The 26436-nt window shown below is 42.8% G+C and overlaps 1 protein-coding gene across 21 annotated transcripts in view; it reads right to left on the bottom strand.

Annotated features, from left to right (window-relative positions):
- The window catches only part of ST3GAL4 (ST3 beta-galactoside alpha-2,3-sialyltransferase 4), a 215895-nt gene continuing 189459 nt past the window's right edge, over positions 1 to 26436 (bottom strand). For 20 of the 21 annotated variants that reach the window (XM_061592946.1, XM_061592934.1, XM_061592932.1 and 17 more), the window contains 9 exons: positions 25488 to 25569; positions 23687 to 23767; positions 23364 to 23461; positions 19678 to 19738; positions 14369 to 14464; positions 12911 to 13100; positions 12038 to 12181; positions 7779 to 7922; positions 1 to 2548 (listed from right to left, as the gene is read on the bottom strand). In XM_061592946.1, the coding sequence (XP_061448930.1) occupies positions 2462 to 2548; positions 7779 to 7922; positions 12038 to 12181; positions 12911 to 13100; positions 14369 to 14464; positions 19678 to 19738; positions 23364 to 23461; positions 23687 to 23767; positions 25488 to 25569 (983 nt within the window). In that variant the 3' untranslated portion in view covers positions 1 to 2461. The remainder of the gene's footprint in view (positions 2549 to 7778; positions 7923 to 12037; positions 12182 to 12910; positions 13101 to 14368; positions 14465 to 19677; positions 19739 to 23363; positions 23462 to 23686; positions 23768 to 25487; positions 25570 to 26436) is intronic. The other variant, XM_061592930.1, reaches the window with a different exon arrangement.

The following is a 26436-nucleotide window of genomic DNA, read 5'->3' as shown; positions in this document are numbered from 1 at the left end:
TTATTTATGAGTTGTCTTTCGGTCTCAAAAGGGTCCTCAAGGTGACTTACAATTTAAAATTTTTTAACAGCATTGATTGTTGCAGCTTTGCAATGACTCGTGCCTTCTTCCACTATTTTCTTTTTGCTTCTCCATGGATCTGACATGGAACAATACAACATGGCTGAGTCCCTTTATAGGGCTAGGAACCGGCTGTAGATGAAATATCCTCTCCCCTTTCCAAGAGATGGTCCCAAATCACCGCCACACTGAACAAAATTACCCCAACTGACCTAAGCCAAAAGGCAAACTTCGTCAGTAATAAACATTGACCTTATTCTGCAAAAGATACACTGAGGATAGTTTTAAATTAAATTTATTAAATTACTTAACACTGAACTGCAGTAATCACTTAACCAGGAAAGATACTTCCAACATTCTCTGCGGGATTCAAACCTCATTGGAATCACAACATTTAAGAACTCTCTCTTCCCCACCCCCTCCACTGACTTCTTAGGAGCAGCCTGGATTTCTGCAACAAACCAGTTCCCAAGTTGAAGCTCCCTGTGCATTCTCAAAGGGACATAACATGTGCAACTTGATCTTGGCTAGGGATGTGATGACCTAAGCCAGCCTTTCCCAACCAGTGTGCCTCCAGATGTTGTTGGACCACAACTCTCATCAACCTCAGCCAGCATTGCCAATGGTCAGGAAAGATGGGAATTGTGGTCCAACAACATCTGGTGGCCCACTAGTTGGGAAACGCTGACCTAAGCATAAGAAGGTTACATTCTTAGCAGGCCCTTGAAAGTTGGGCACTTGCAATCACAGCTAAGGCACACTGGCTGTGCACATGGGGCGTGGCGGCGGCAGATGGGGAAATTAGACTGACACCTTCTTCAGTTCGCTTTTTCCGCCTTGTGGATGAAACACAAAGTTCTAGACCAAGCAGCAGTCACTTCGGAGCCTTTAACCAGCAACAAACAAACATAACTTAAGGGATGCACTTTGATCTCAAAATAGAGGGGGAAAAGAAGTGGGGCTTGGGGTGGGAAAGTACTCATTCCTGCACAACTACCCCCAAACAGTATTTGGAAGAGAGTTTCTTCCCAGCACTGATCTTTTGCCTCACACCATACCACATCTGGCCTTGGGGCCATTTCTGAAATGTCTGGACTATTCTGCTCCCTCTCCAATTCCCCAACAGGCAGCTTACTTCAAAATTTGCCCCACTTTCAGGCCCTGAATGACAAAAAACACTCCTCATCCTAATACAGGAAAAAAACAGTGCAAGGTGCGATGCAGAATTTGGGTTTTGTTAGCAAGGAATGATATACAGTTTGTTCCTGCCCTCTACAAAACAGACACACAATTCCCAATCTCCTTCCCCAACTCTATTCTTCCCTCCTTCCTTGAAAGTTCAGCTTTGGCTAGGCCAGTTCTCTCGTACTGGTCTTATTGATGCTGAGAAGTAACTCCTAAATAGAGGGAGAAAAAGCCTACAGCTTACAGACTTGGGATACTGGACGGATTGACACACTCACACACACATTCGCTCACACGCAAACACACACCCTTCACAGAAGGATTTACTTTCAACCAAGTGCCCAGAAACCTCAAATATTCAGTTCAGCACCTGTTTTTAGTATAAAAACCACTATCAAATACTGTAAGGTATCCTCCCCTTATGCCACAGGCTCTGAGAGAGGGGGGGGAGAGGGGGAGGGGGAGGAAGAGAGAGAGAGAGAGAGAGAGAGAGAGAGAGAGAGAGAGAGAGAGAGAGAGAGAGAGAGAGAGAGAGAGAGAGAGAGATCATAAGCTCTCACCATCCCTAACCGCTTTCTCCTGGGTATCCCAAACACTTTTACTGCACGCAGGACTTGAACCAGTACACTTTGTCTCATTTGAACAGAAACAATAAAAATGCCAGGCAGCTAATAATCCTTCATTCAATTGCCTCCTACTCTGTCGGGTCATAACTTGAAGCAGCAGAGTAAACAGCCGCCACTGCACTTCTCGGAGTCGGAAGGCAAAAGTGATTAAGGTAGCAGGATGCCACAGGGGCAACTGTATGACCACCACGGGAATGTCTGTTGTGTTGCCTCTGAAGCCCACAGACAGCTCTGGCTTTGGCCCTCAAAAGGGTGCATCTCTGCCATGAGTGACGATTTCAGGACGTCCATTTCTAAAAGTCTCGACTCCTGCAACGGTCCAAGCAAAGAAGATTCTGTCCACGGCAGCATCCACCCAGGCCCTCCTGCTTCCAACTGCTACTGGCTACCAACCACTTCTCAAGACCATCTCCATCCCTAGCTGTCAATACGTCTAAGAGCCACACACTTCCACCCCAGCGCCTCGAGTGAAGTTGCAGCATCTCCACACCAGTCAATGTTGGGGGGAAGGAACAGCTAGGAATGGGAGGCTGCACCGGCCCAGCAGCCAGGTCGGGAAAAAAACCCCCAAAACTGCAGTCAATATTCCATCAGAAGTAAGTGAGGTTTCTGACAAGTCCCAGTTCAAGCATCTTTTTTATTGCCAATGCCTCGTGTGAGATATTGTGTTCTGAAGCCTGTAAGACAAGACAATGGGAAACCTATTAGACTGTATAGCATGCTGGGTTTTGGCTTTAAAACATCCGAGAGACTCTGAAATAGAATGAAGTATTGCCGAGACTAACAGGTGGTAGAATTATACAATTGAGGATGAACCTGGAGGTCATCTAGTCCAACCCTTTGCTTAAGGCAGGATCTACAATGCAGGATGCAACTATGCTTGCATAAAACACAAATAACGTTCAGCCCCTTGGGAGTTTGGAGGAAGAACCAGGACGGTGGAATTTGCCGTTATTATACAGCCACGAGAGTGGCTGTATACTATAGTCAGCATGGATTTTTCACATTCTGCAATGTTAAATTGAAAATACCCCCATGCCATTCTGATGCTTCCCATAAGTTCATTTCAAAACAAAATCTTACAAAACTTATAGTCCTGAACTCAGAAACGCTTGCTTAACAACCCTCTAAATTTCCATGGCGATAAAACAGTAAGAGAGAATCGAGAGTTCAAAGTGTAAAAAGAGAGAGAGAAACCTGAGCCCTTTTGAACTTTTTTCTGTCAGAGTTCTCATAATCTGTTAAAATTAATTAAAAATCAGCCATGTTCACAGAGTACCTGTCATCCTATTACTGACCTTGCCGCATACTCTGACCTTTATCTTCTTCAGTTTAAAAGTTAAAAAAATGCCTGGCTGATTTTTAATTAATTTAAGAAATTTAGCATTGAATTCAATGATAACGCCGGGCATGCTCAGTAAGAACCAACTGTCAGTGTTCTCAAAGCCAGACTCACAGCTGCTTGGCTTGCCTAATCAGGGGGCCACAACCACACCAGACTTTTATTTCACTTTACACAGTTATGGCTTCCCTCAAAAAATCCTGGAAAGTGTAGTTTGTGAAGGGTGCTGAGAGGAAACTCTTATTCCCCTGACAGAGCTCCAGTGGCCAGAGTGGTTCAACAGTCAGAAGCTCTGACTGAAGGTCTGTGAGGGGAACAGGGCATCTCCTAGCAACTCTCAGCACCCTTCACTAACTACAGTTCCCAGGATTCTTTCAGAGAAGCCATGACTGTGTAAAGTGAAATAAAGATCTGGTGTGGATGTAGTCAGGGACAGCTTTGGTTTAAATTTAGGTGGGAGGCTACATGTGCCTGCTGTAGAATAAAAAGGTGGCGGGGAACCCTGAAAAAGAATGATACTGATCACAATGTTTTCCTTTTGGCAAGGAAAGGGGCTTCCCTTCTGTCCAGTGCCCACCCACCCAATCTCCTCCCCTCCCCTCCCCCTCCCCTCCCTCCTCCTCCCCCCCACCACTCTCCCAGGTCAGTTTTATCTATCCTAAACGTGATTGCAAGGGAGTAAATCCCATTGAACTCAATAAGCATGCAAATGTTCAAACCTGCCCTCCCTCCCTCCTCCCTCCCATCACCTCCCTTTTGCCCCTTCCCTCCCTCTTCCTCCTCCCCTTCCAATCCCCTCCTTCCCCTCTCCCTTCTTCAGCTCCCCTCTCCCCCCTTCCCTCTACTCTCCCCCCCATGGAAAAATATGGTAACATGTGCCTCTGAGCATATGGGGAGTGGTGGCAACACTTGCAATCAGCCCAAGTAAGAGACACAAGACATGTGCTGTGCTGGTCTTGTTTTAGCAGGGAGGAAGCAACAATATTGTTCAGACAGTCACTTTAAATATGTTTGATTTACTTTGCAAATTTAGTAAAGTTTCCTATAGTAAATCATTTTCTTTTGCTTCTGTTACTGTGAATATGTGAAGTACAGCAACACTTTGCAACACTAAAAAAAAAAAAGAGCTCCAAAAACAATTGTGGAATAATGGCACTGACTGTTCTGCAGAATAGTTTCCAATGGACATGAGAAGCATCTCAGTTTGCACAAGATAAAATAGTTGGCGGTGAAATATATTATAGCAAAATTCTAGGTGTGCTCTATGTTTTTAATGCCCATGCCCAATTGAGTAGTTTAAACATAGGAGGCTGAAAACATGCATCTTGGGCAGGCCAAGTTTGTTTTTTCCAGCAGATAGAGTCATTGCTTAAGTAGCAACATATTGTAATCCGTCTGATTTTACATCAAACTGCAGTTTCAGATTCAACTGTTAATGTGCCCAAAAGAGAAACAGAGCATAACCTCCAGTTTGAAACACAAAAGGCTGTCTTCACCATCATATGGCATTGACCAATAAAAGGGCTTTGAAATTAATAAAAATAAATTTGACATAGATTTCTAGGATGAATAATGAGAGAAATATAATTTTCTAGGTTAGATTCTCTGCAGAAACAGTAGTAACACAGAAAAGAAGCAAAGTAAGAAGAACACCACCAAACACACAAAAATGTAATTCTCTATCTTTGGAGATGGCAGGTGTTGCCACCACTCACCATATGCTCAGAGGCACATGTTACTAAATTCTTCCAAACTACACAGGAAGCGGATTGGTCTGTGAAAGACCAACCCAAATGGTGCTTGCATTTTGACAAATTTGTAGGGCAGTGCTATATCTCAGAGAGGAGGACAGGTCTCCTGCTCCCCTGGTGCATTCACTATAGCTGCCCAATTTCCCTGCTTTTTAAAGTTTGATAGAAATATTTGTTAGCTATAGTTACATTCTTAAACCGCAAAGTTTTTTTGCCTATCAGTGAATACCTACTCAGATCAGCATAAGAGCAACCTCAGAAGATTTCTGCCAATGATTTGCCTGTGGTTTTCCCAGAAATAAATGGTTAACCATGGTGGGAAATAAAGTGGCTCAATCAGTGTGGAATTTTGGTCTGATCCAGAGGGGCTCTTCTTATGTCCTCAGGAGGCGGGGCAAACACTGCCACAAACCTGTGCAACAGGGGCCTGTCTCCGCCATTAGCCAGCTCTCAACCTCCCTTGCCCCTGGCTTTGGCTCCTTTGCTGACTCAGGCCCATCTAGCCCAGCATGCTGCTCTCACAGGGATCTACCAAATGCCTAACAAGCAGGACGTGAGCGCAATTACACTTCCCCTGCTCGCAGTACACAGTCATCACAGCTAGTAACCACTAACAGCCTTATCTTCCATAAATTTGTCTGCCCCCCTCCACTTTTCAAGCTGTCCAATTGCCAAATCCAATTGTTAGGCAACAGCGAGGACACCTTTGCAATTATTTGGAGGTCAATGAGGATCTGCTGTCCAAAACACTTGGGACCAATTCTTCACCAGTGGGGGGATCTGACCTTGGGCAGGAGAGAGGTCCTGGGAGTGGACATAAGGCACAGAGCCAGATACTGCCCATGGGACCTCAAACTGGGAAGCACATGTCCATAACAAGCAAACTGGTGCAAAGTTTTGTTAAGACAAAGGAGAAGCAGCTTATTTTGGTATGGAAATGCTTCCCACGTTGATGTAGTCTTCCTTCCTATACCCTTCCTGCCAAAAGGGTTTGCTTGTGGAGGGTACAGAAGAATAAGAATGACCTGCCCTCACAGGAGCTAACTTGCTGTGTCTCTGCATGAGTGACTGTTCTCGGCATTGTATTTATTAATTTATATCCTGCCTTTTCCCCCCGAGGAGTTCAAGGCAGTGTACATGTCTTTCTTCCTTCACATTTCCCACTCACAACCACTTTGTGAGGTGGGCTGGGCTGAAAGAGAGACTGTACCTCACCCAGTGACTTCACAGCTGAGAGGGAATTTGAACCTGGGGCTCCCCATTTCTACTCTAACCACTACATCACACTGACATTGCTCCTTGGCTGTAGCTCATAATTAGCTAGGAGAGAGCTTTACCACAAGCCCCAGTTCAGATGACGTGAAGCCATGCCTTGGCTCAGCTCAGTGCAGCACGGCAGGAAAAAGGGCCAGGGAGGAGCAAAGCGGCGGCTTACCATGTTGTGAAAAGCAGGTCACTCAGTAAGGGACCCCAAACATTGGTGTAAGGAGGGGAGGACATAAAGGTTGGAGTTAAATAGCTATGAAATGCAAAAAGTACAATCTCTGGCAACTCAAAAATTAGAGCTCAAGTGTACACTGTGAAGCAGGAATCCAGCCCCCAAAGCCTCAGGAAGGAAACTGCAAGCCCCTGAAGTTATCTCCTGAACTTTGTGCACGAGTGCTTAGTGCCGATATCAAGAAATAAAGCACTTGGCTGGCTCCTCAGACAGCAATCTGTAAAGAGCAGAAAAGGCTCTTTATCTCCTAATCTCAGCACAGTTGGGGATATAAAATCTGTCTGTGAAGAATAAAAGGCAGCATTTCACACACAACACTTCAGCGCTTTAAGCCTGTATGCGTGGGTCTGTTTGTATTGAATGAGTGGTGGGTGTGTATGCCTTTTCTGTAGGCGTGATGACTGTGTTTGTGCATTGTCTGTCTGTGTGGTGAGTGTGCTTGCATGTACGCACTCACGTGCAAGTATTCAATGGCCATGCCCAATGCTGGCATGTGGCCCTCAGAGGAGTGGGAGGTCATCAGTGCTTCTCTCGGGCTGCAAAGGGTTAGCCACTCCCAGCTGTGAAGAGTGATTCTGCATACTTTTAAATTTCAATTAAATTGCCAGAGTCTACTTTTTTGCATTCCATTGCAATTTAATTGCAATCTTTACATCCCACCCCTTTTACACCAGGTATGGGGGAACCTGTGGCCATCCAGATGTTGTTGAACTACAACTCTCATCATTATTGTCTATTGGCCATACTTGCTGGGGCTGATGGGAGTTGGAGTCCAACAACATCTGGAGGCACACAGATCCCCTGCCCTGCTTTACACTCATATGTATTTTATTTTTAAGACAGTTATATACTGCTTAATCATTCACATTTCTCCCCATGCACCTGATGAAAGCTAGTCCATGAAAGGTTACGCCATAATAAAACTACTCAGCCTTTGAAGTGCCCCATTTGATGTTTTTCAATTAATGAATGTTTCTTGTTTCATCTGTGTATGGTTAACAGCTTTATAAACATAACATAAACAACCAGGAAATAAACATAACATAAACAACCAGGATATTTAACTAGTTTTGAAGCTCGTTTGATATCCTGCTTTGTTCTGAAGCTCTTAACCATAGTTTCCTGGTTCAGATGAAAAGCAAAACTGTAATTGTGTAGACTTTCTGATTTGTACATCAGCTCGTGTAAAGAGGCTAAGTGTGTGATCATAAGATTTGTTGATATCCCGGTTGTTAAGTTGAGATATGATTGTCTGAACTCTCCCTATACGAACAGATTCACATGTTCATCTGACAAGAGAGGAAGTGGTTACTCACAGCCATTGACTTCATTGTGACTTGCTCATAGTAGTGGATGGACTGCTTCTTGTTGGCAGAGTCAGGGTATCCAAAGCCCGCAATGTGGACCATGTCACAGAAGTGCAATGCTAAGGTGATGGCCACTAATCCCGTGGTTGGTTTCTAGAGCAAGACAGAGCAACATGACAGATGGTGCTTTCCACACAGAGGAGTCCTGCTTCTATTGAGCATTTGGGGGGGGATTATGAGCTTGGCAGTGGACACTGGTGGCTCCAATGTCAGTGGGGCAGTGAATCCGCTCCGGGTTTTAGTCTGAACTTTTAAGGCGCTGTCCAAGGTGCAACAGCAACAGCTCCTTGAAAGTCTGGATTCAACTCAGAGCAGATTCACTGCCTCACTGACACTAGAGCCACCAGTCTCCACTGGAGCTTGGATCCAAATGAACCACAATCAAGCCCATTTTATTCTCAAATACAACCTCTTTTGAACTTGTCTTTAAGCTTCTAGGAACTGGAAACCAGAGTGATGCTAGGAAAAGCAGTGAGAAAAATACTCCACTGAGGTCCAGGTAGATTTTTTTACTACTGAAATGTAGGTCTGGCACCTAACCAAAATCTCCAGAAGTCATCTGCAAGTCAGAATTGAAAAAGACACCCAATCATTCAGCGTCCTCTCTTTTCCTCTCCAACATGGGTCTGACTTGCCAAGTAGGGAGAAGCTGACATGGGGAAGTGGCTCTCCTTTTCACTCATAGCCCCTGAACTCTACTGAGAAGGGTTACAGCATCCAAAGGGGCTTAAAAGCAGATTGCTTATAACTATAATAAATTCTGCTCCAATTATTATGATCCTACCCTTCCTCCAAGGGGCTCGGAGCTCCATCCCTCCCTCCTTGCATTCTCTCAGCAATCCTGTAAGGTAGGTTAGGGTGAGAGAGGGTGACTGGCTAACAGTCACCCAGTAAACTTTGTTGTTGAGTGGGGATTTGCACCTGGATCTCCCTGATCTATGCCCAAACCTCTGGCACAGCTTTCCCCAGCCTGTGGTCCTTGAGATGTTTTGGACTATAACTCCCATCAGTACAAGGCTGCTTTAGCCACAGACTCCTCAAGGTCAGGTCTGTGTCAAGAGGAGGTGAACCTAGCAACCTGCTTATTTAAAAAAGCAAAGCGGCTTCTGTGGGTTGATAATGTTTCGTTTCTGCTGACATGGGGAAGGGGACTAGGCAGGGCACCAAAGAAATGCTACCTGGCCCTTCAGAAAAGTTGCTCTGGCCCGTTTGGCTTCTGTGGTTGCTGTTTCTTACAACCAGGGATTGCCACATATTTTCAATCACAGGAACAGTGCTGGGGTGGGGAACCTCCCCCTTCCCACGAGGGTCACGACCAGGGTTCGAACCCCCACATAGCCATGAAGCTCACTGTGTGACCTTGGGCCAGTCACTGCCTCTCAGCCTCATGAAAACCCCATTCATAGGGTCACCATAAGTCGGGATCAACTTGAAGGCAGTACACAAAGTGTTTGCAAGAGTCTAAGTGAGCAAGCCCAGCATCTCATCCATCTACACCCACTTCATCTCCAACCACCCCCATTCATCCACACACAAAAAATCACACACCCCATTCATTGTCCATACATTACCTTTCTCACATACATGCACATCCCATTGTTGCGGGCTAGCTGTCCATATAGAATATTGATCAGAGATAGATTTTTCCATCAGAGTTTCCCCATGTGTCTTAAGAAGAGGCTTCAGGTTTAAAGAGACCTCTTTTTCTATTTTTTTTCTCTCTTCAGTTTGACTGTAGAGGGTTTTAATTTAATTCTGGGAAGTTGCCCAAGCTCCCAGACATGTAAGATCAACAGAGATAAGGCTGCCAGTCCTTTTATGTCTGCTTCCTGCTCCCAATGGCAGACTTATGCCCAAGATACTAAGATGTACGTATCGGTGTGTGAATTAAGAGATGGCCAGAAATTCCCAGGGTACCGTGCAAGAAATTCCCAGGGTAACATGTCATGTACTCTGTCATTTGTTCTTTATTTATCCTATAAAAGGTGTGTGTTAAGACCTCTAACTTATCAGTCTCTTTGACTCTGTCATTTGTTCTTTATTTATCCTATAAAAGGTGTGTGTTAAGACCTCTAACTTATCAGTCTCTTTGACCCGGTCCCTTACCTTTCAATTGCTGCATGGAAAGTACAAGGCTTGCTTTGCCTTGGATCTTAGTAGGTGAGGAATATTTATTCTTTTCCAGATTTACAGGATGTCTAGACTTATATGACCATATCAATATTATATAACAGTGTGGTTCCCCTTTTTTAAAGTAAATCATGTTACTTCTCCATATTTTACTATTTTATCTAGTGCTCCTTTACGCAGAGCTTTTACTGAAATTAGATTGCAGAGGATGCCCACAGCTTTTCTGGAGGGCAGATATAAGAGAATCCCAAAAGAGGATCATTACTGTATTTGTGGACTCAACGAGCCGGAGGATCTTGTTCATTATATGCTAAGGTGCCCATTGTATAATAGCCCCAGACATAAATTCTTGGAGCCCTTGACAAGTATTAGGGAGGGGTGTCCTCCCGATACTTTTATAGCAGACCTCTTGGTGGACAAGCAAAATACGGTCATAATTGCGGTGGCAAATTTTGCTCTCGCAGCTAGAAAGATCAGAGCCAACCATGTCAAAATTTTAAATTAACAATCCTTGGTACGTCTGTAACCATATGTTGTTCGGCTTTGTATGTATTTTATTGTTTTATTGTTGGTTGGTTGTTATTTAGCCTATGGCTAAATGCAAATAAAGCAATTGAACTGAACAGTGTGCTTTAAAGCTTGAGTAATACTAACAAATGTTTAACCAAACAGGATTTATGTAACAGCTTGACATATTCTATTATATTGCTTTATCCTGAGAATTTAATTCTGTTCACTGTTTAGAGGCAGGAATGTATGCTACCTATGTGATTAAGAATTAAGTGTGTATGAAATAAACATTTTATTCTGCTGTGAAGGTTCCATTATTTTCCTGGTCCTAAGAGAATCTTTGGTGGGATTTCCATCCCTCCATCCACTTTCTGAAACATGCACACTACCCATCTATCCACTCTCTCACACACACATACACACACGTCCCCTTCACACACATGCATACACACCACCCATCTGTCTGTAATTTGTACATTCCTATTTGTTCTAGAAGTTCCCCATCCTTAGAATAGAGACTTTCTTAAAACGAAAAACAAAGAAGGCTTGAGGGTATCAACATGTTCAACTCTATTGTCTGGCACCAATGTCTACGTTTGCACAGGTGTGACTATAGTACCTTGAAGAAAATGTAGCTTCAAAAACTTTGGCAGAAGTGCATCAGCTTGTAGACTTTGGCCATAGAAAGACTTCCCAACAGTGGCCAAAAAAGAAAAGGGAAAAAGGGGTAGTTCTAAAGTTGACAAGTAAGTGGTAAAAATGAGACAGTCCATCTTGGCAGACGTAGGCAGAGGTATTCTGCTCCATCTAGACGCTGCCAGCAGGACAGCAAGCAACACTGAGCATAAAAAGCAACACTGAGCATAAAATGCAATGTGTCCTGAGCTGACATGAATTAAGGCCTCGTTCTCTGAAGTGGCAAATCTCTGTTTGGGTTGTACCACTTCAGACTGCAGGTTGGGATTCTTATGACTGAATGTTCCTCCATACAAAGACAGTTCCTTGTGCAACAACAACTAGCATGTCAGGGGAGAACAGTTCTATCCTAGTGGGAAAGTGAATTGTCTCAGGACACCAGCAGCGGGGAAGAGGCACATTTAACACCTTCTCCATTTCTCCAATCAAATTCCAAACCCTACATTTGTTAGTAGTCCTGCTAGTGGGGCAGGATGGGGTTGGGTGGAGGCAGAAACATCCATATTGGATCAGTATCACTATTTGGTCCCCCAGCGTGAATAGATTGAGAGAGATATGTTGATGGAAAAATAGTCTGGGGAAAGGTTAACATGCAGGGGCAGCCCACTGACGTTAAGCTTTGAAAAAAGATGCCTGGAGATTCAGTCACAGACTGTGCATGTCATGTGTATTTTGGTCCCAAGGTATTCATGTGCCACACTGCAGCTTCTTGGTTCAGAAAGGACTAGACAGAGCCACATTTTGAAAAATTTCAAGAGAAAGAGCATTTTGCTCTTTAGGAATCAACCTCAAATCTCATTTCTAAATAACTTGTCCCTTCCATGCACGCACCTGCGCACACTCTCTCTCTTTCTCAAGTGTGCCACTCTTACCTGTTTTAACTTCCGCAGGTGCTTCATTGGAAGCTTAAGCAATTTAGCAGCAGTTATTTCCATAAAATATGGGTTCAGGATTCGCACCTGCTCAGGATTCGCATCCCAGATTAAGGGAGGCTGCTTCCAGAAGCCCTTCCGAATCTGGAAAAAGAGGATTAACACAAAGAGGTCAGTCAAGTACTCTTTCCTCTCAAGAGCAGCGTCAAAGCAGGAGAGCTGAGCTGGGTTTAAGGAGGGGGAAAAGTGAGGCAGAGAAAGCAGAGACATTTCCATTAGGGGCTTCCTGGCATTATACCCTGGAATTGGATCTCCATGCTTCAGCCTGGATGCTCTCTTTGCAACGTTAGGCTGTTTGGAGCGTCTCTGGGTGTGGCCAGAATGCTCTTCCATACCTACTTCAACTGTCATTGTAATGGCATCCACTCACCACTTTGGGAGGCAGGCCTTCGTTTCAATTCTTCTAAGTGGGTAAACTACAATCTGTCCATGACTACCACAGGTGACCTTTGAAAAGCAGGTCTTCCAGAAGAGAGTCCCACATACTATCTGCAGGATCGCATGGGCACTCACAAGAAGCTGCCATGCTTCTGAAGGACATACTTGGGGAAGAACTGCAGACTGGTGATGGAGCATCTGTCTTGCATGCAAAAGGCCTCAGGTTCAACCCCTGGTGCTTGAAACCCTGGAGAATGATGCCAGAGAATAGACAACACTGACAGTCAGATGGACTAATGGCCTGACTCATTATAAGGCCATTTCCTATGTTCTGAAAGGTAGTAGAGTTTCTGGGTCAGAGGAAGTGCCTTTCTGACACACCAGCACTGTGAAGAGGGGGCTACCAGGTGTGCTACTCTTCGCCCAATAAATTACCCTCTTCTTGTCATGAAGTATCGTCTCCATCCACTGGAAATCCATGGGTTTGAACGGCACCAGCACCAGCAATGTGTCTGGATTGTTTTCTCTTTGAGGGTTGAAATGTGCCGACTCTGGGTAGAAGAGCCGCATAGTGGTCTTGGAGCCCACGTCGTGCTCGTAACCGTGAACTGGTGCATTGTTCAATCTGGATTGGGGTAGAGAGGAGGAGAGGGAGTTACACATTAGGCAGAAGGTATGCAGACATGTCATTGTTTTATGAAGACTACCCCAGTAGTAGGAGTTGTATTAAAAGCTGCCACCAGTCCATGTGATATACTAGAGGATGGTTACAGTTGCTCTCTTCTCTTCTACCTGTAGTGAATGATTTCTAGCCACTGCTTCAATGCAGGTCTGGAACTAGCTACAGAAGAGGTTGCCAAGATGATGTCCTCCAGATGTTACTGGACTACAACTTCTATCAGCTGCAGCCAGCATGGCCAATGATCAAGGATGTGTTGGAATCAGCAAACTTGCACATTCCCTTTAAGGGATATTTGGGAAATATCCCATGTACCTGTTTACCAGTGATGTAACTTCCTAAAGGGTGGGGTTACCTGGCTTTCTCTTCCTCCTCCTTTGTCTGGTAGTTTTCGCATATTCTCCATTAAGCTTGAGGTGAGAGAAACATCTATATGGCTTCTCTTCCAAGATGACCATTATCATGGACTGAGACTTCTACTTTTCTATCTACGCTACAGCCTATGTTTCCTGAACATATGAAAGGTCATGAGTAAACATGCTTTATCTTTTACTTAAGATTGTGTGTGTAATTATTTGTGTCTGAGGGAAAGGGTGGACTGGTTGATTCTCATCCCTCTGCTTGCATTTATATCTCTGCTAAGAATTAGGACCACGACACTATTCCTATTTCACACATATTTTTAAAATACCAAACAGGATGAAGGGAGTTGGCGTCCAAGAAGATCTGAACTCAGCTTTTATGTTGCCTATTGATCCATCAAGTAAGTGGTAACCCATAATGCACAAACAGGTCCAGAGGCCTCTTCTGGCTCTCTTCCTAAGAACTGGTATATGTTACGAAAAAGCCTTGAGCTGCCAGTAAAAACAGCATCCCTGGGCCAAATTCTTCCTGCTCTGTAATACTGCAAAACAAAAATCTGCCCAGTGTCCTGATGACATCAGGTTGTGCATTTCCCCACCTCTTGGTGGGGGCAGCAAGGTGGAAATGTACAATGTGCTGATGTCAGGCTATGAGGTAAGTACATCTTACTACAGTTTACAGAGGGGGAGGATATGATGGGAGGATGCCAGTTTTAAAAGCAGCCCCTTGCTTCTCATAAGCTGTAGTTGCACGTGGCCAAAGAGACTTTGCTCTTTCCAAAGAACCCCGCTGTGTTCAGCGGAATGGCCTCCACTGCTGTGAAAGATCACAAACCCGATGGATCCTAGTACCTGATCACAACATCATAGTCGTTAAGAGCTTTGCCCATAGAGCTGTTTCTGAGCCTGTGTCCATTCCCGACTACTGCACATCTCCGGCACTTCAAGCTGCAAAAAAAGAAAACAAAGATTTAATTAGACACTTCTGGACAGGGGCAAAGAAAAATCTTAGAAGGTGGAATAATCAGATAAATACTTACTGGACAGAAGGGGAGCTATTTTTAACAGCTTCCACCTAACAACACTACCAGCATGGAGAGCCAGTTCTGGATAAGCTTTGTCTGGGGTGGGATGTGTGGGAGCAGGTTAGCTGTACCTTTAAGGAGGGAACTGCTGAGTGGTAGATTTGTATGAAAAAAAAAATTTTTTTACACAAAACATTCTTCTATCCCAGTGTTTTACTGTACTGGTTTGTGTACATCTGTTTGCATTTTACCATTTCAAAGTTTTTTTTTTTTTTAATAATTTTTATTCAAATTTTCATAAAACATAGAAAACAAAATCATAAAACATTCAAAGACAAAAAACAAAACAAAACAAAAATGATTAAACAAAAAAATAAAATAAAATAAAATGTTGACTTCCCATTTGTCACATATCAAATCAGTTATAGGTCTACAATATATAACAATCCTGTCTCTTAAATCATATTATAAAATCACTTTCCTCCAGTAGTTATCTTAATTAATCATCAAATCTCATAAACATTACTTTATTCTTTCCACAAAAAGTCAAAGAGAGGTTTCAATTCTTTAAGAAATATATCTATCAATTTTTCTCCAAATAAACATGTCAATTAATCCATCTCGTTAATAATTATAATAATCTTATTGTCATAACCATAGTCCAAATAAACATTTCGATTAATCCATCTCATCAGAATCTGTTAGGTCCAATAATTTCAATAGCCATTATTCCATTATCCCTATTAGTTCCATCTTCCATCTTCAATAGTCCTGTTAAGTCCAGTAATTTCAGTGTCCAATCTTCCATTATCAGTATTCCATAATAATCTTGCTGTTGTAGCCATAGTCATATAATAAGAGTCTGATGGGAATTTCCTCTATCCCAAATATTTTCTTGCCATCCATTCTGAATAAGTTGCTGAAATACTGTTGTAAAGTCATATCTGTGTTCTTCTTTTTTACAAAATGCACTGGCTCATCTCTTAAGAGTTTTTCCATTGTCACATGGCTGCAGTTAATTCCATAGATTTTCTCTATATCAAGCTCCATCACATCATTCCAGTCCAGAAGATTATCCAAGCCATTGATAACTTTATCTCTAATATCTTCATTAATTTCTTCAGAGATAACGTTAAATTCCAAACAGTAGATTTTATTTCTAAAATCCATAAACTCCAGATCTTTTTCCAATTCCACATTTGTTCCAATCTCCAGGGCTTGTATCTTCCCTTTATTTTTTCTTTTCTCATCTCTGATCTCATTCTCCTCTCTCACAGGGTCCCCTATTTCTTTAAGCTCCTGCGTCATTTTGCTCAGTTCAATTTTCAGCTCCTTACTACCCTGTCGCAGGGTTTGTTTCGTTATCTCAATCTCATCCATTATTTTCTGAAACATAATTACTTCCAGATTCTCAGCCACTTTCTTGATTGCCATTTTTAAAACCACGAAAACAAAGCAAAACAAAAATAAAGAAGAACCACTTCTTATTTCAGCAACAATTGGGTTAATATTCCAGGCTTGATGATATCACAGTATAAACAGAGCAACCTGCCTTATCTCTCTTGTGCAAGAATGCAAAACAAATTTAGTTCCCAGCATCAAAACAGTTAGTGGCGTCGTGAAGAAGCAGATTCGTCAAAATAAAATAGACCAAAAAAAGAATAGTCCCAGACAATATAATATTCCTCGGAATAGAAATCAGGAATAGAAATCCCTCTTCTGTTTATTATCTTTAGAATGCACTTCCAGGACAGCTTTTTGCGACAGAAACAGAGATAAGCTGTTAATTTCGTGAATAACAGAGAAGAGCTATATCTCACCCAGAAGTTGTCCAAAGCCGATCAATCTGACAAATCTCCTTTTGCTGCAACAATTTAAACCAAGTAAAAAAAATAATAGAAAGAAGGGTGCTTGCCTGTTAGTCCGTTCTCTCTTTGAAGAAAAGATAAACGTATCGCTTAAGCAGATAGAGCTTGTTAGAAAGTCCGTCCGGCATTGTTGGCTGGACCTTATCTCATAAATTAATGAAATCCAGTCCTCCCAACAAAAACAGGCTTTGAGGTTGATCTCTACGTTTCTCCCTGCCCGGGAGAAATTTCATCAGTCAAAAAAAAAAAATGTTCTGACTGATTTATATCTGAATAAGCTTCTTTTGAGGCGGGAGCCCGTCCCAAAAGCAGGCACAAGCGAAGTCACCCTTCCCGGAAGTCTCAAAGTTTTTTTTTCTTAACATCCAGATGCAACTCATCCCTTAAGAATGTAAGAAGGTAAGGAAAGCTTTGCTGGATCAGACCAAGGCCCATCTATTCCAGTCCCATTCTCGCAGAGGCCAACCGGATGTCTACTGGAAGCCTGCAAGCAGGACACGGGTGAAACACCACTCTCCTTTAATTAGCTTTCATCATCTAGCTATTATTTCTGTGAATACCTCATTGTTCTTAAGTTACCCATTTCAAACATTCCCACAATGTCCTTAATACCTGTTTTGCTTACATGTCCATGTTTTTTTATGTTCACTTCTTATGTTCATCTGCAATCCTTGTTTATAGATGGGGAGCTGGGAACCAAGATAGCAATGTGTGTAATGCTGACATGGTTAATGTCTAGCTTGAATTGGGATTTAAAACACAGATCTCCTTTACACACCTGGTCCACCCACTTCCTGATCCACCAGGCCAGTAGCTTGGCCACTCATTCGCACACTCCCACTTGAGCCATTTTGCCAAAGCCGTGGCTGATCGACAGTCCAGCTTCTCACATCTCTGCCAGAACCAATGTTTCCTTTTCTCTCCCGTGGATTTATTTACTTTTTACTTTAAGTGCCCTGACAGACTTCCAGAGGATTGACTTCATTTTAAAGCAAACAAGACATGCAGGAAGGCAGACTCCTGGCTGTGACTCAGTGCTATGATTTCATGTCCCGACACAAGGGATGGAACTGCATGTCAGACACTCCATCAAGAGCAGCAGCCGGAGCCGGTGCTTTGCAACCTCTTCCAACCAGGCCTCCTGCATGAGCAGGCCAAGATTGGCCAAGGAATACTTGGAAGTGGTTGAAGCAAAAGTAGGAGCTAGGACTGGAAGGGAAAAGAGTCTGTTCAGTTGAAACAGAAGGGAAATCTCAGGGTCTTTGAATGTAGGCATTAGGGCTCATATACCTTTATGGCTGGAGACAGATCAAAATGGGTTGTATGTGGTTTTTGAGATGTTTACAGAGAGCTGAAGAAGGGGAGGGGGCACCGCTCCATGGGAGAGCACATGTTTTGCCTGCAGAAGGTCCTAAGTATTGTATGCTTCCTGATTAGGATCAAGAGGCAGGTAATGGGAAAGATCCTTCCTCTGCCTGAGGGCATGAGAGAGTGACTGCCTGTAAGTGGTCTAGGTGGACAAATGGTCTGACCTGGAAAGCAAGCAGCATCCTATGTTTCCCATGTTAAGGTTTGAATGCGGGATCACCCCTCATGGAGTGCACACTAGGAACACAGGAAGCTGCCTTAGGACTACGCTGACTGGTGATGGCTCTCCAGGATTTCAGACAGGGTTTTTTTTTTCCCAGTCCTACCTGGAGATGCTGCGGATTGAACCTGGGACTTTCTGCATGCAAGGCAGATGTTCTACCACTGAGCTATGGCCCTTTTCTACCAGTTCCCATTCACAAATAGTTTTCCCCTCGGGTAAGCAGTTTTTGCAGGATTTAAGTTTGAAAACTGTACCTGCAACAGAAGCCAGAGTGGAATAAAAATGTCTCTCCAGCCTAATAATTGGGCTCAGGAGTTCTGCCAGGCATATTTGTTTTCAGATTCCTACATCACTTTGCTATCAGATACCACAAGCGCTACTGTTGAAGGCTTGTCATCAACCAACAGCAGGCTGCTGCTGACACATTCCCTGGTTTTGAAGGGCACGGATGCATATTAATAAATGAATGTTGCCTCATATAGAGTCAGAGCGTGGACCTGTAGCTCAGTAGCATCTGCTCTGAGTAACGGCAGCTCTCAAAAGCCTTTGGGAGAGGTCCTTCCCAATTCTGCCCATCTGGGAGATCCTTTTAACTGGAGATGATGGAGACTAAATGAAGGACCTTCCACATGCAAATGATGAGTGCCACCAACAAGTTGCCTACTTCCTACCATCCCTTCTTTGTAAAAATATAACTTCACGGTGTCTTCCCCTGACCAACCACTCTGTCGGTTCCAGACCTCTGGGTTCCCTGAACCCTTTTATTGCTGAATTCACCTCCTGATTGTTTGTATGTGACTATATCTATATCCTAGCAGCTTTGTGCTTGGAATTGCTCAGGAATTGGAAGAAACCAAAACCAAAACCAGGGCAGTCTTGAAATCAATGCTTAAAATCATAAGAAGAGCCTGCTGGATCAGGCCAGTGGCTCATCTAGTTCAGCATCCTGTTGTCACAGTGGCCAACCAGTTACCCATGGAAAGCCTGCAAGCAGGACCTCACAAGTGCACTCCCCTCAGTTCCCAGCAACTGGTATTCAAAAGCATACTGCCTCTGACAGTGGAGGCAGAGCATAGCCATCCTGGCTAGTAGCCTTTGATACCATTGTTCTCCGTGCATTTGTCTAAGCCTTTTTTAAAGCCATCCAAGTTGGTGGCCAGTTCAGTTTTGAAAAGTTCAGTCTGCCATCTTGATTCAAAATGGCATCCAATTGTATCCAAACATAGACAAAACACTGCTCCTTGATCTCGGGAACCACCATGCAAAATTTGGTGACGATATCTTAAGCAGTGTCCAAATGCACAGCAAACAAACAACTTTCAAAAATATACAGTAGAGATACACACAGACACTTTCAATAAAATTGTACTTCCGTTATTAAGTGGATAGCACATGTGCATGTACTTGACCTGAATAACAATTTCTTGTACATTGCTTAGAGGTTCTGTTACAACGAAGTGGTATGTACATTTTGCTAATTAAGTAAACAAGCAAACAAAGAAACAAAAATAAAGGGAGGGGAAAGAGATACCCCATGCTCTGTAGGTCCCAATTCCATCGATGGGACAGAACACACCAACATAACTGACCCTATCAACTTGTAAAAGCCCCTAAGATGAACCTGAGACAAATTACTTCTGTATATCTTAAAGAGAAGCACTGATTAAGTGGTATTACCTTTGTAAACGTTCAGGCAGAGAGTAACTTGTGATCGCTAGCACTCGCATGAGAATTTCCTCTGCAAAGGAACAGAGGCAAGCAGTTAACAAGCTTAGCCCATCTCATCTTGATTCAGAAGTTTCCAAACATTAAGAACAGAAGCGCTGCCTAAAAAGATGTGTGTGTTTGTGTGTTACTATTTTTATTGTAAATCACTAAAGAGTTTTACAAGAAAAACCATACATACATAGATATAAATTAATTAATAAAATAATGATTGTGAGTCAGAGTTCAACAGGGATTGGACCCAGAATCTGTTCTGACTACTTATCTTGGCTGGGGAGCATGAGGAGCGACGCCTAGCATGGGACAGTGGCTAGAGAAGAGCTTGGAAAAGTTACTTTTTTGAACTACAACTCCCATCAGCCCCAGCCAGCATGGCCAGTGGATTGGGCTGATGGGAGTTGTAGTTCAAAAAAGTAACTTTTCCAAGCTCTGGGCTAGAGTGTTGGTTGTCAGCTACAGAGACATGCATACAAATCCCCAAATGAAGCCGACACCCTGTTATACTGGGTGAGGACATCTATCTTTCTTTTTTTAAATATCTTGCCTTTTCTCCAGAGAGCTCAAGGTAGCATATACGATCTCCTCCTGCCCCCAATTTTATCCTCGCAGCTAATGACAAAATTAGTCAGATTGACAGTAACTGGGCCAGGTTCTCTCAGCAAGCTTTGGTGTGTTTTTGACTCTCTGAACCTTTAAACTTAAACGTTTGTAATTACTAGAAAAAATAAATTTATTCATTTACATTTCACTGTGTGTGTGTATTTTGATGTCTCCTTAGCCCCTATTTTATACTTTAGCACAGCAGCCTATAACATTCTGAATGCTAATTTTTCTTTTTCTTTTGCTGAGGATTATTTGGATTAGCTTGAATTGAATTGTGAACTGAAGGTGAACCAAACAAGTTTGTGTCATAAAAAAAATAAAAATGGAATGGAATTAGCTCTTTTGTGGGCACGTTGAACTTGAACTGGTTCCTTTTTAAAATGAACTTTCCAAGCTTTGGTTCACACCAAAAGGGGATGGTGTGCTTAAAAGATACCTGGGCATCTGACGTTTATGTGCAGGGCTGGGATTTAACAAGCTTAAAAAGGGGCTCAACTTACTATATTCTACCAATAACTTACTAAATTGTTAACAGTTCAACCATGACGGGAGGCAACAACACCCACATTGTGTGTAAGAGGTGTCTTTACCCCGTCATGTAGTGCTGGGTTGGAAAATTAAGACAAAATGTTAGATCAGTCCTTAGAGGGATGTAGATTAAGACTTTATTAGTTCATAAGCAGAAGCCAACACATCCTGCAGCATAATGGACCCTTCATCTAAGTGAACTTTGTGCACAATAGCAGCTCTGTCTGAAACAAGGAAAAAAAAGAGAATGGAAGTATGAACTGTTCCACCTTTGATTAAAAAGTCCTTGAATTGTGCTTATTTTGGGAGCTTCCCTCTTGCTGAACTCCCAGGGAAAATAAGAGGCATTAATCAGAATCTGACTGCCTATTGGTAACAAAGACAGTGGTGTAGCCAGACACTCACACTGAGAGTGAGAGGTAGAATACAGCCCTTTGTGTTCCTAACATTGGTTAACTTTCAACCACTAGCAAGAATTACAAGAGATCTATTAGGATGAGGGTGAATGCTTGCCCAGTGGATATGTGCCAATGTATACTTTTGCCTATTGGAACAAACACAGTTGGGTCAAAATTGTGCCAAGGTTAACTGATACAGTTATAGTTGTACCAATTAATTGATAGAATGCAATTCTTATGGGATAACTTTACTATTTATTTGCTAAATCATAAGTACAAAAAATGAAGATGTGAACTGATGGGAACATTCAGTTAGATCTGGAAAAGACGTCTAACTTCTTAATTCTTCCCTTACCTTTGGCCCAGTTTGGACACCACACTAAGCCATAGTTTACTGTGGCAAGAATAAGTTGTAGCCTCTGCTCCTCTGGCACAGCCATAAGGAGGAGCTCCTTATTATAGGGTTTGTTTATTTTTAATTAAATGTCAATTTTATGGTATTTTTCTTTGGTGATGACTTTGATATTGTGTTTGTGCGTGTGTATGTTTATGGATGTTGTTAAAAAAACTAATTGCTGAAATCAATGTTTGTGTGGCAACTAAGGAAAAAAGTGGCATAGAGTAGTGGAAGTATTCAAAAATCTGCATGTTCATTATAATAATAATAATAATAATAATAATAATAAATTTTATTTAGTTAGTCGCCTATCTGTCCGAGTTAACGGACACTCTAGGCGACTTACAACAACCAAGATAAAATACAATATACAATCAAAAAGTACAAAAATAATCCAAACATCAATTAATACTGAGCAATCAAATGTGTGCTTAGGGATGAAGATGATATGGCTGAGTGCTGACATGCAAAGAAGGTAACTAGGAGGTTTTGCTTCATTCCCACACTGGTGATGCTGAGATCCTTTTGGAGGAAATCTATTGTCTTTTTTTATTTTTGTGCTTAGGACACCATTGCCAGAGTCCCCATATGACCTGACTGAGTCTCTGAGCCAGTGCACTATAATGAATTCAAAGTGTCAGCCATATTCTTAGTGGTCCTCTACAGTATAAGGTTCTTTTGTAAATTTATCACTGCCAAATGAGTTTATTTAAAATATTTGTTACTTGCTCTTCATTGCACTGCAGTATCAGTGCAATATACATCAAGAGCAGAGTATATCATTGATTAAATAAAACATGCACTTATTAATCAAAACAGCTCCATAAACAGAGGAAGGGCTAGATCAAATCTGTACAAAAAGAAAAAGAAAAAGAGAGCATACCAATGTTTATGCCAACTCAAAATCCTATCAGAGCTGGACCTTTGAACTCTTAAAAAAAACACCCAGGGAAAAAAAAGCAAGTAGTTAACACACACAACTAGAAGGAGGGAATTAGTGGCTACAGCTAGTGTTTGCTATGAATTCTGTTGTTCTGCTGCCTGTGGGTCTTTTGCATGTTAACAGTATTGCCACTTCCTTATTGCGTATACCATGATAAGATTCTAAGGAACCCACAACTTTTCCTATATTGGGCCTTAGCAACAGCAACAGGCTGAACAAACATGTAGCCAGAGTAGGGATAACCAATTTGGTGATCTCCAAATGTTATTGAACTGCAGCTCCCATCAGCCCCAGCCTGCATAGCCAATGGTCAAAGATTACAGGAGCAGTAGTGCAGCAACATCTGGAGGGCATCAAGTTGGCTACCTCGGGTATGCATAAGCAGCCTGCACTAGGTGATCTGGTGAATATCTTCTTAAATAACTGAGCAGATCAAGAAAAAAAGGAAATAAGCAAAGAGAAAGGGATTGTAAGAGTGCAATTCTATTATGGAAGCTATGCAATTTTGGCTCTGCAGACTGCCTGGATGGGAGACCACCTGGAAACTATGTTTAAGATGCTCACAGCTCCTTGGAGAAAGAGTAGAAACAAAACACACGGGAGGTTTACACTTGTGTGAAGAACGAGATTTATATTAGAAAAATAATCCAAGGGCTGGTTAATAAATCAGAGTGAACAATCCCCAAGAAAAAAACAGAGAAGGAACATACGAATGGAGACAAAGCCAGAAGCTGCATGCTAAAAGAGAAGGGACCACCGGCTTGCTTACCGCTTCCTTTAGTACCATATGGCAACTCATAGGTTGAGGGGGTCTTTACCCAGAAGTAATCTTTTAGCTGTAAAAATAGCGGATGATCCCGTGTGTAACTGCAATGCAATGCATAGGAGAAGATCATACAAATCTGACATTCTATGTGTTCAGAGGCTGTTATTTGGCTTCAACGCCTACCCTCCCTTTCCCATGAGGCCTGAGAATTAGCAATCCATGTTTGATCCCACCTCATTCCTTCTTTCCCCAAGGTCAGGAAGAGCAAGTAGGAAAGACCCGTGGAGACCCCATCCGCACAGTAGGCAACTAGTGTGGTTACTCACTTTGCTATGAGCTGTGGGACTTTCCTTTCCAACTCTCCCAGAGGACAAGTCATCCTGTCAATTTGTATACGGAAATGAAAACTGTAAGACAAAAAAAAAAAAAAACAGAGAAGAGGGGAGAGAGAGAGGTGTTGTTGCTTTTGTTTCCTAGCCTAGGCTATCCCAGTAATACACAATTAAAAGAGTGGGTGCTGGTTTTTCAAGTGGAGGATGGTGCAAGCCAAGCCTCTAGGGACATGCAAGAAAGAAGTTTGGTTGGGGACATCACTTGCTCCCCTCAGGTGAAACAAGCCAGCATAAAACATCCTCAACATGGATCTACGGTGCTGTGCAGACACGATAGCTTCTCCTAAGAATTGCCTGCCTGGGAAGGGGCTGTAGCTCAATGGAAGAGCAATGTGCTGTGTGCAGAAAATCTCAGGTTTAACCTCTAGCAGGGCTGGGAAAGACCACTGACTGAAACCCTAGAGAGCCACAAGGAGTCAGTGCAGAGTTGTAGACATTATCAAGATAAATGGACCAATGGACTTGGCTCAGGTTCCTAGTCCAGTGTTACACTTCCATCAATAGCCAATCTGCCCACAAATGGGGCATGAAAGTGATGTATGAAGCATTCAGAGGGTACTCAGAGGCAGGAGGAGTCTCTTCAGCATTTGAGACGTCGTGCTCATGTAGGCAAGCACTCCTCCTCAAATGGCTGCAAGCAAGACACAGGTTAGAAACCTGCAAACTGGTTTCCCCTCCATGCAAACTTTCCATTGCCAGTTCCCTGGCTTCATTTGTACCAGGGCTCACTTCAGGATATATTTTCAACACCAGGGCTCTTCCATGGAACCTGTGAAAAGATGAATGAGCCCTGGGCAGGTGCAGAGTACATTTCTCAGACCACCGAGTCATTACAGCGTGTTCCTATCTACAGGAGATTAGGAGAAAGAGATTTCTAGATCTAAGGGTAGTGTTGTCAGTCTTCTTAAACTCTGATCTCACTTGCTTTATTTTATTTATTTGTAAAATGTCTGGCTGCCATCAGTATAAATATTCTCAGGGCAGCTTACACACACACACACACACACACACATCCACAAAATTGTAAAAGCATAAAATAGGATAGTAAATAACTGGTGGCAATAAAATTACACAGTTTAACCCAGCTGGGTAAAGAAGCCCACAAAAGTTAATAAGCTGCAAAAGTTTTCCCTAGTCTACTGGGGGCTGATAGAGAATGGACCAAGAGCTCGATCCCTCCCTCTGGGATCCTGCTGCATTTCTATGCTAGGTATAGGGACAGGGCTTCCATCTTTTGGCAGCCCACTTGGTTTCTTTGGTGGATGTAGGATAAGGCATTCCTCGAGACACCCTGCTCCCAGGCCACACAAAGCCTAAAAACAAGAATGAGGAACCTGTGGGCCTCCAGAAGCTGTTGGGACTCGAATCCCATTATTCCTGGCCACTGACTATACTGGCTAGGGTGGATGGGAGTTGGAGCCTAGCAATATCTGGAAGGCAACAGACACACACCCCGCCCCTACTTTAAAGGAAAACAGCTGAATTGGGTTTGGAAATGGACTGGTAACCAACAAAGGTGTATAAGAATTAGTGAGAAATGCTCCAACTTTTTTGTCCCAGTCATAAATCTTGAGACTGCATTTTGAACAAGCTCAAGTTTTTGAACAGCAGCTATTAATGAGCTGAAGCCTGATCCAGATAATACATCTGCCCCTAGAAGGGAACAAGAGCAAAGCTCAATAACCCTCCTATGTCCACTTTTTCTTTTTTCTTTTTTTTTAAGAAATACACTCACAGCTGTAAGTACCTTTCTTCCCGGGATATTGTATACCACACCATCACCAAAAATACAGCCAATACTCCAAGTATCTTCCATCCTGAATAAAGAAATGAGACAGAAAATTGTCAACAATAAGCCCCTATTCCATCATAGGTATTCTGCGCTGGGGGAGGAATGAGGTTTAACTTGAGCCAGAACTCCCTAGGGCTCCGCCCTAGAGCCTTCTTCAAAGCCAAGGTGCAACTCTATAAGATGTGACAGTTTCTGAGTGAGCATGGAAAGCAGGGGAGGGGGGACCTGTGGCCCTATAAGATGTTGTTGTGTTCCAATTCCCATCAACCCTAGCCGCCTGTCTTCCCAGGCTGAAACAGTCAAGTATGGTGAAGTCAACATCTTCTATTATTATTGTTGTTGTTGTTGTTATTTAGATCCTGCCCTTTCTCCCAGTGGGAGCCCAGGGCGGCCAACAAAAGCACTAAAAACACTCTAAAACATCATAAAAACAGACTTAAATCTCAAATTTGCTTTATTTGCTTTTAGCCATAGGCCATTGCATAACAAACTATGACAATAAAATACAATGCAATAAAATACAATTATGTCCAGACAAGACAATTTCAAACTGGCCAAAATTTAATGCTGTTAGGCTTTAACGAATTTTGCTCTAATGTTTTTGGCGGCCAGGGCAAAATTGGTCACCACGATTGTGACCGCATTTTGAGTGTCTGCCAATAAATCAGCTATTAAAATATCGGGGGGAAGCCCCACCCTAGGGCTAATCAGGGGATCCAAGAATTTGTGTCTGGGGTTGTTATACAGTGGGCACTATAACATATAATGAACAAGGTCCTCTATCGCCTTGTTTTCACAGACACAATAGCGCTCCAATCTCGGGATTCCCTTGTATCTGCCCTCCAAAAAGGCTGTAGTCATCGTCTGGAACCTAATTTCCGTAAAAGCTCTA

This window comes from Rhineura floridana, chromosome 12 (genome assembly GCF_030035675.1).
Source record: "Rhineura floridana isolate rRhiFlo1 chromosome 12, rRhiFlo1.hap2, whole genome shotgun sequence".
NCBI classification, from domain to species: Eukaryota; Metazoa; Chordata; class Lepidosauria; order Squamata; family Rhineuridae; genus Rhineura; species Rhineura floridana.
Note: the sequence above shows the minus strand (reverse complement) of the source record. Positions and strands in the feature narration are given on the sequence as shown.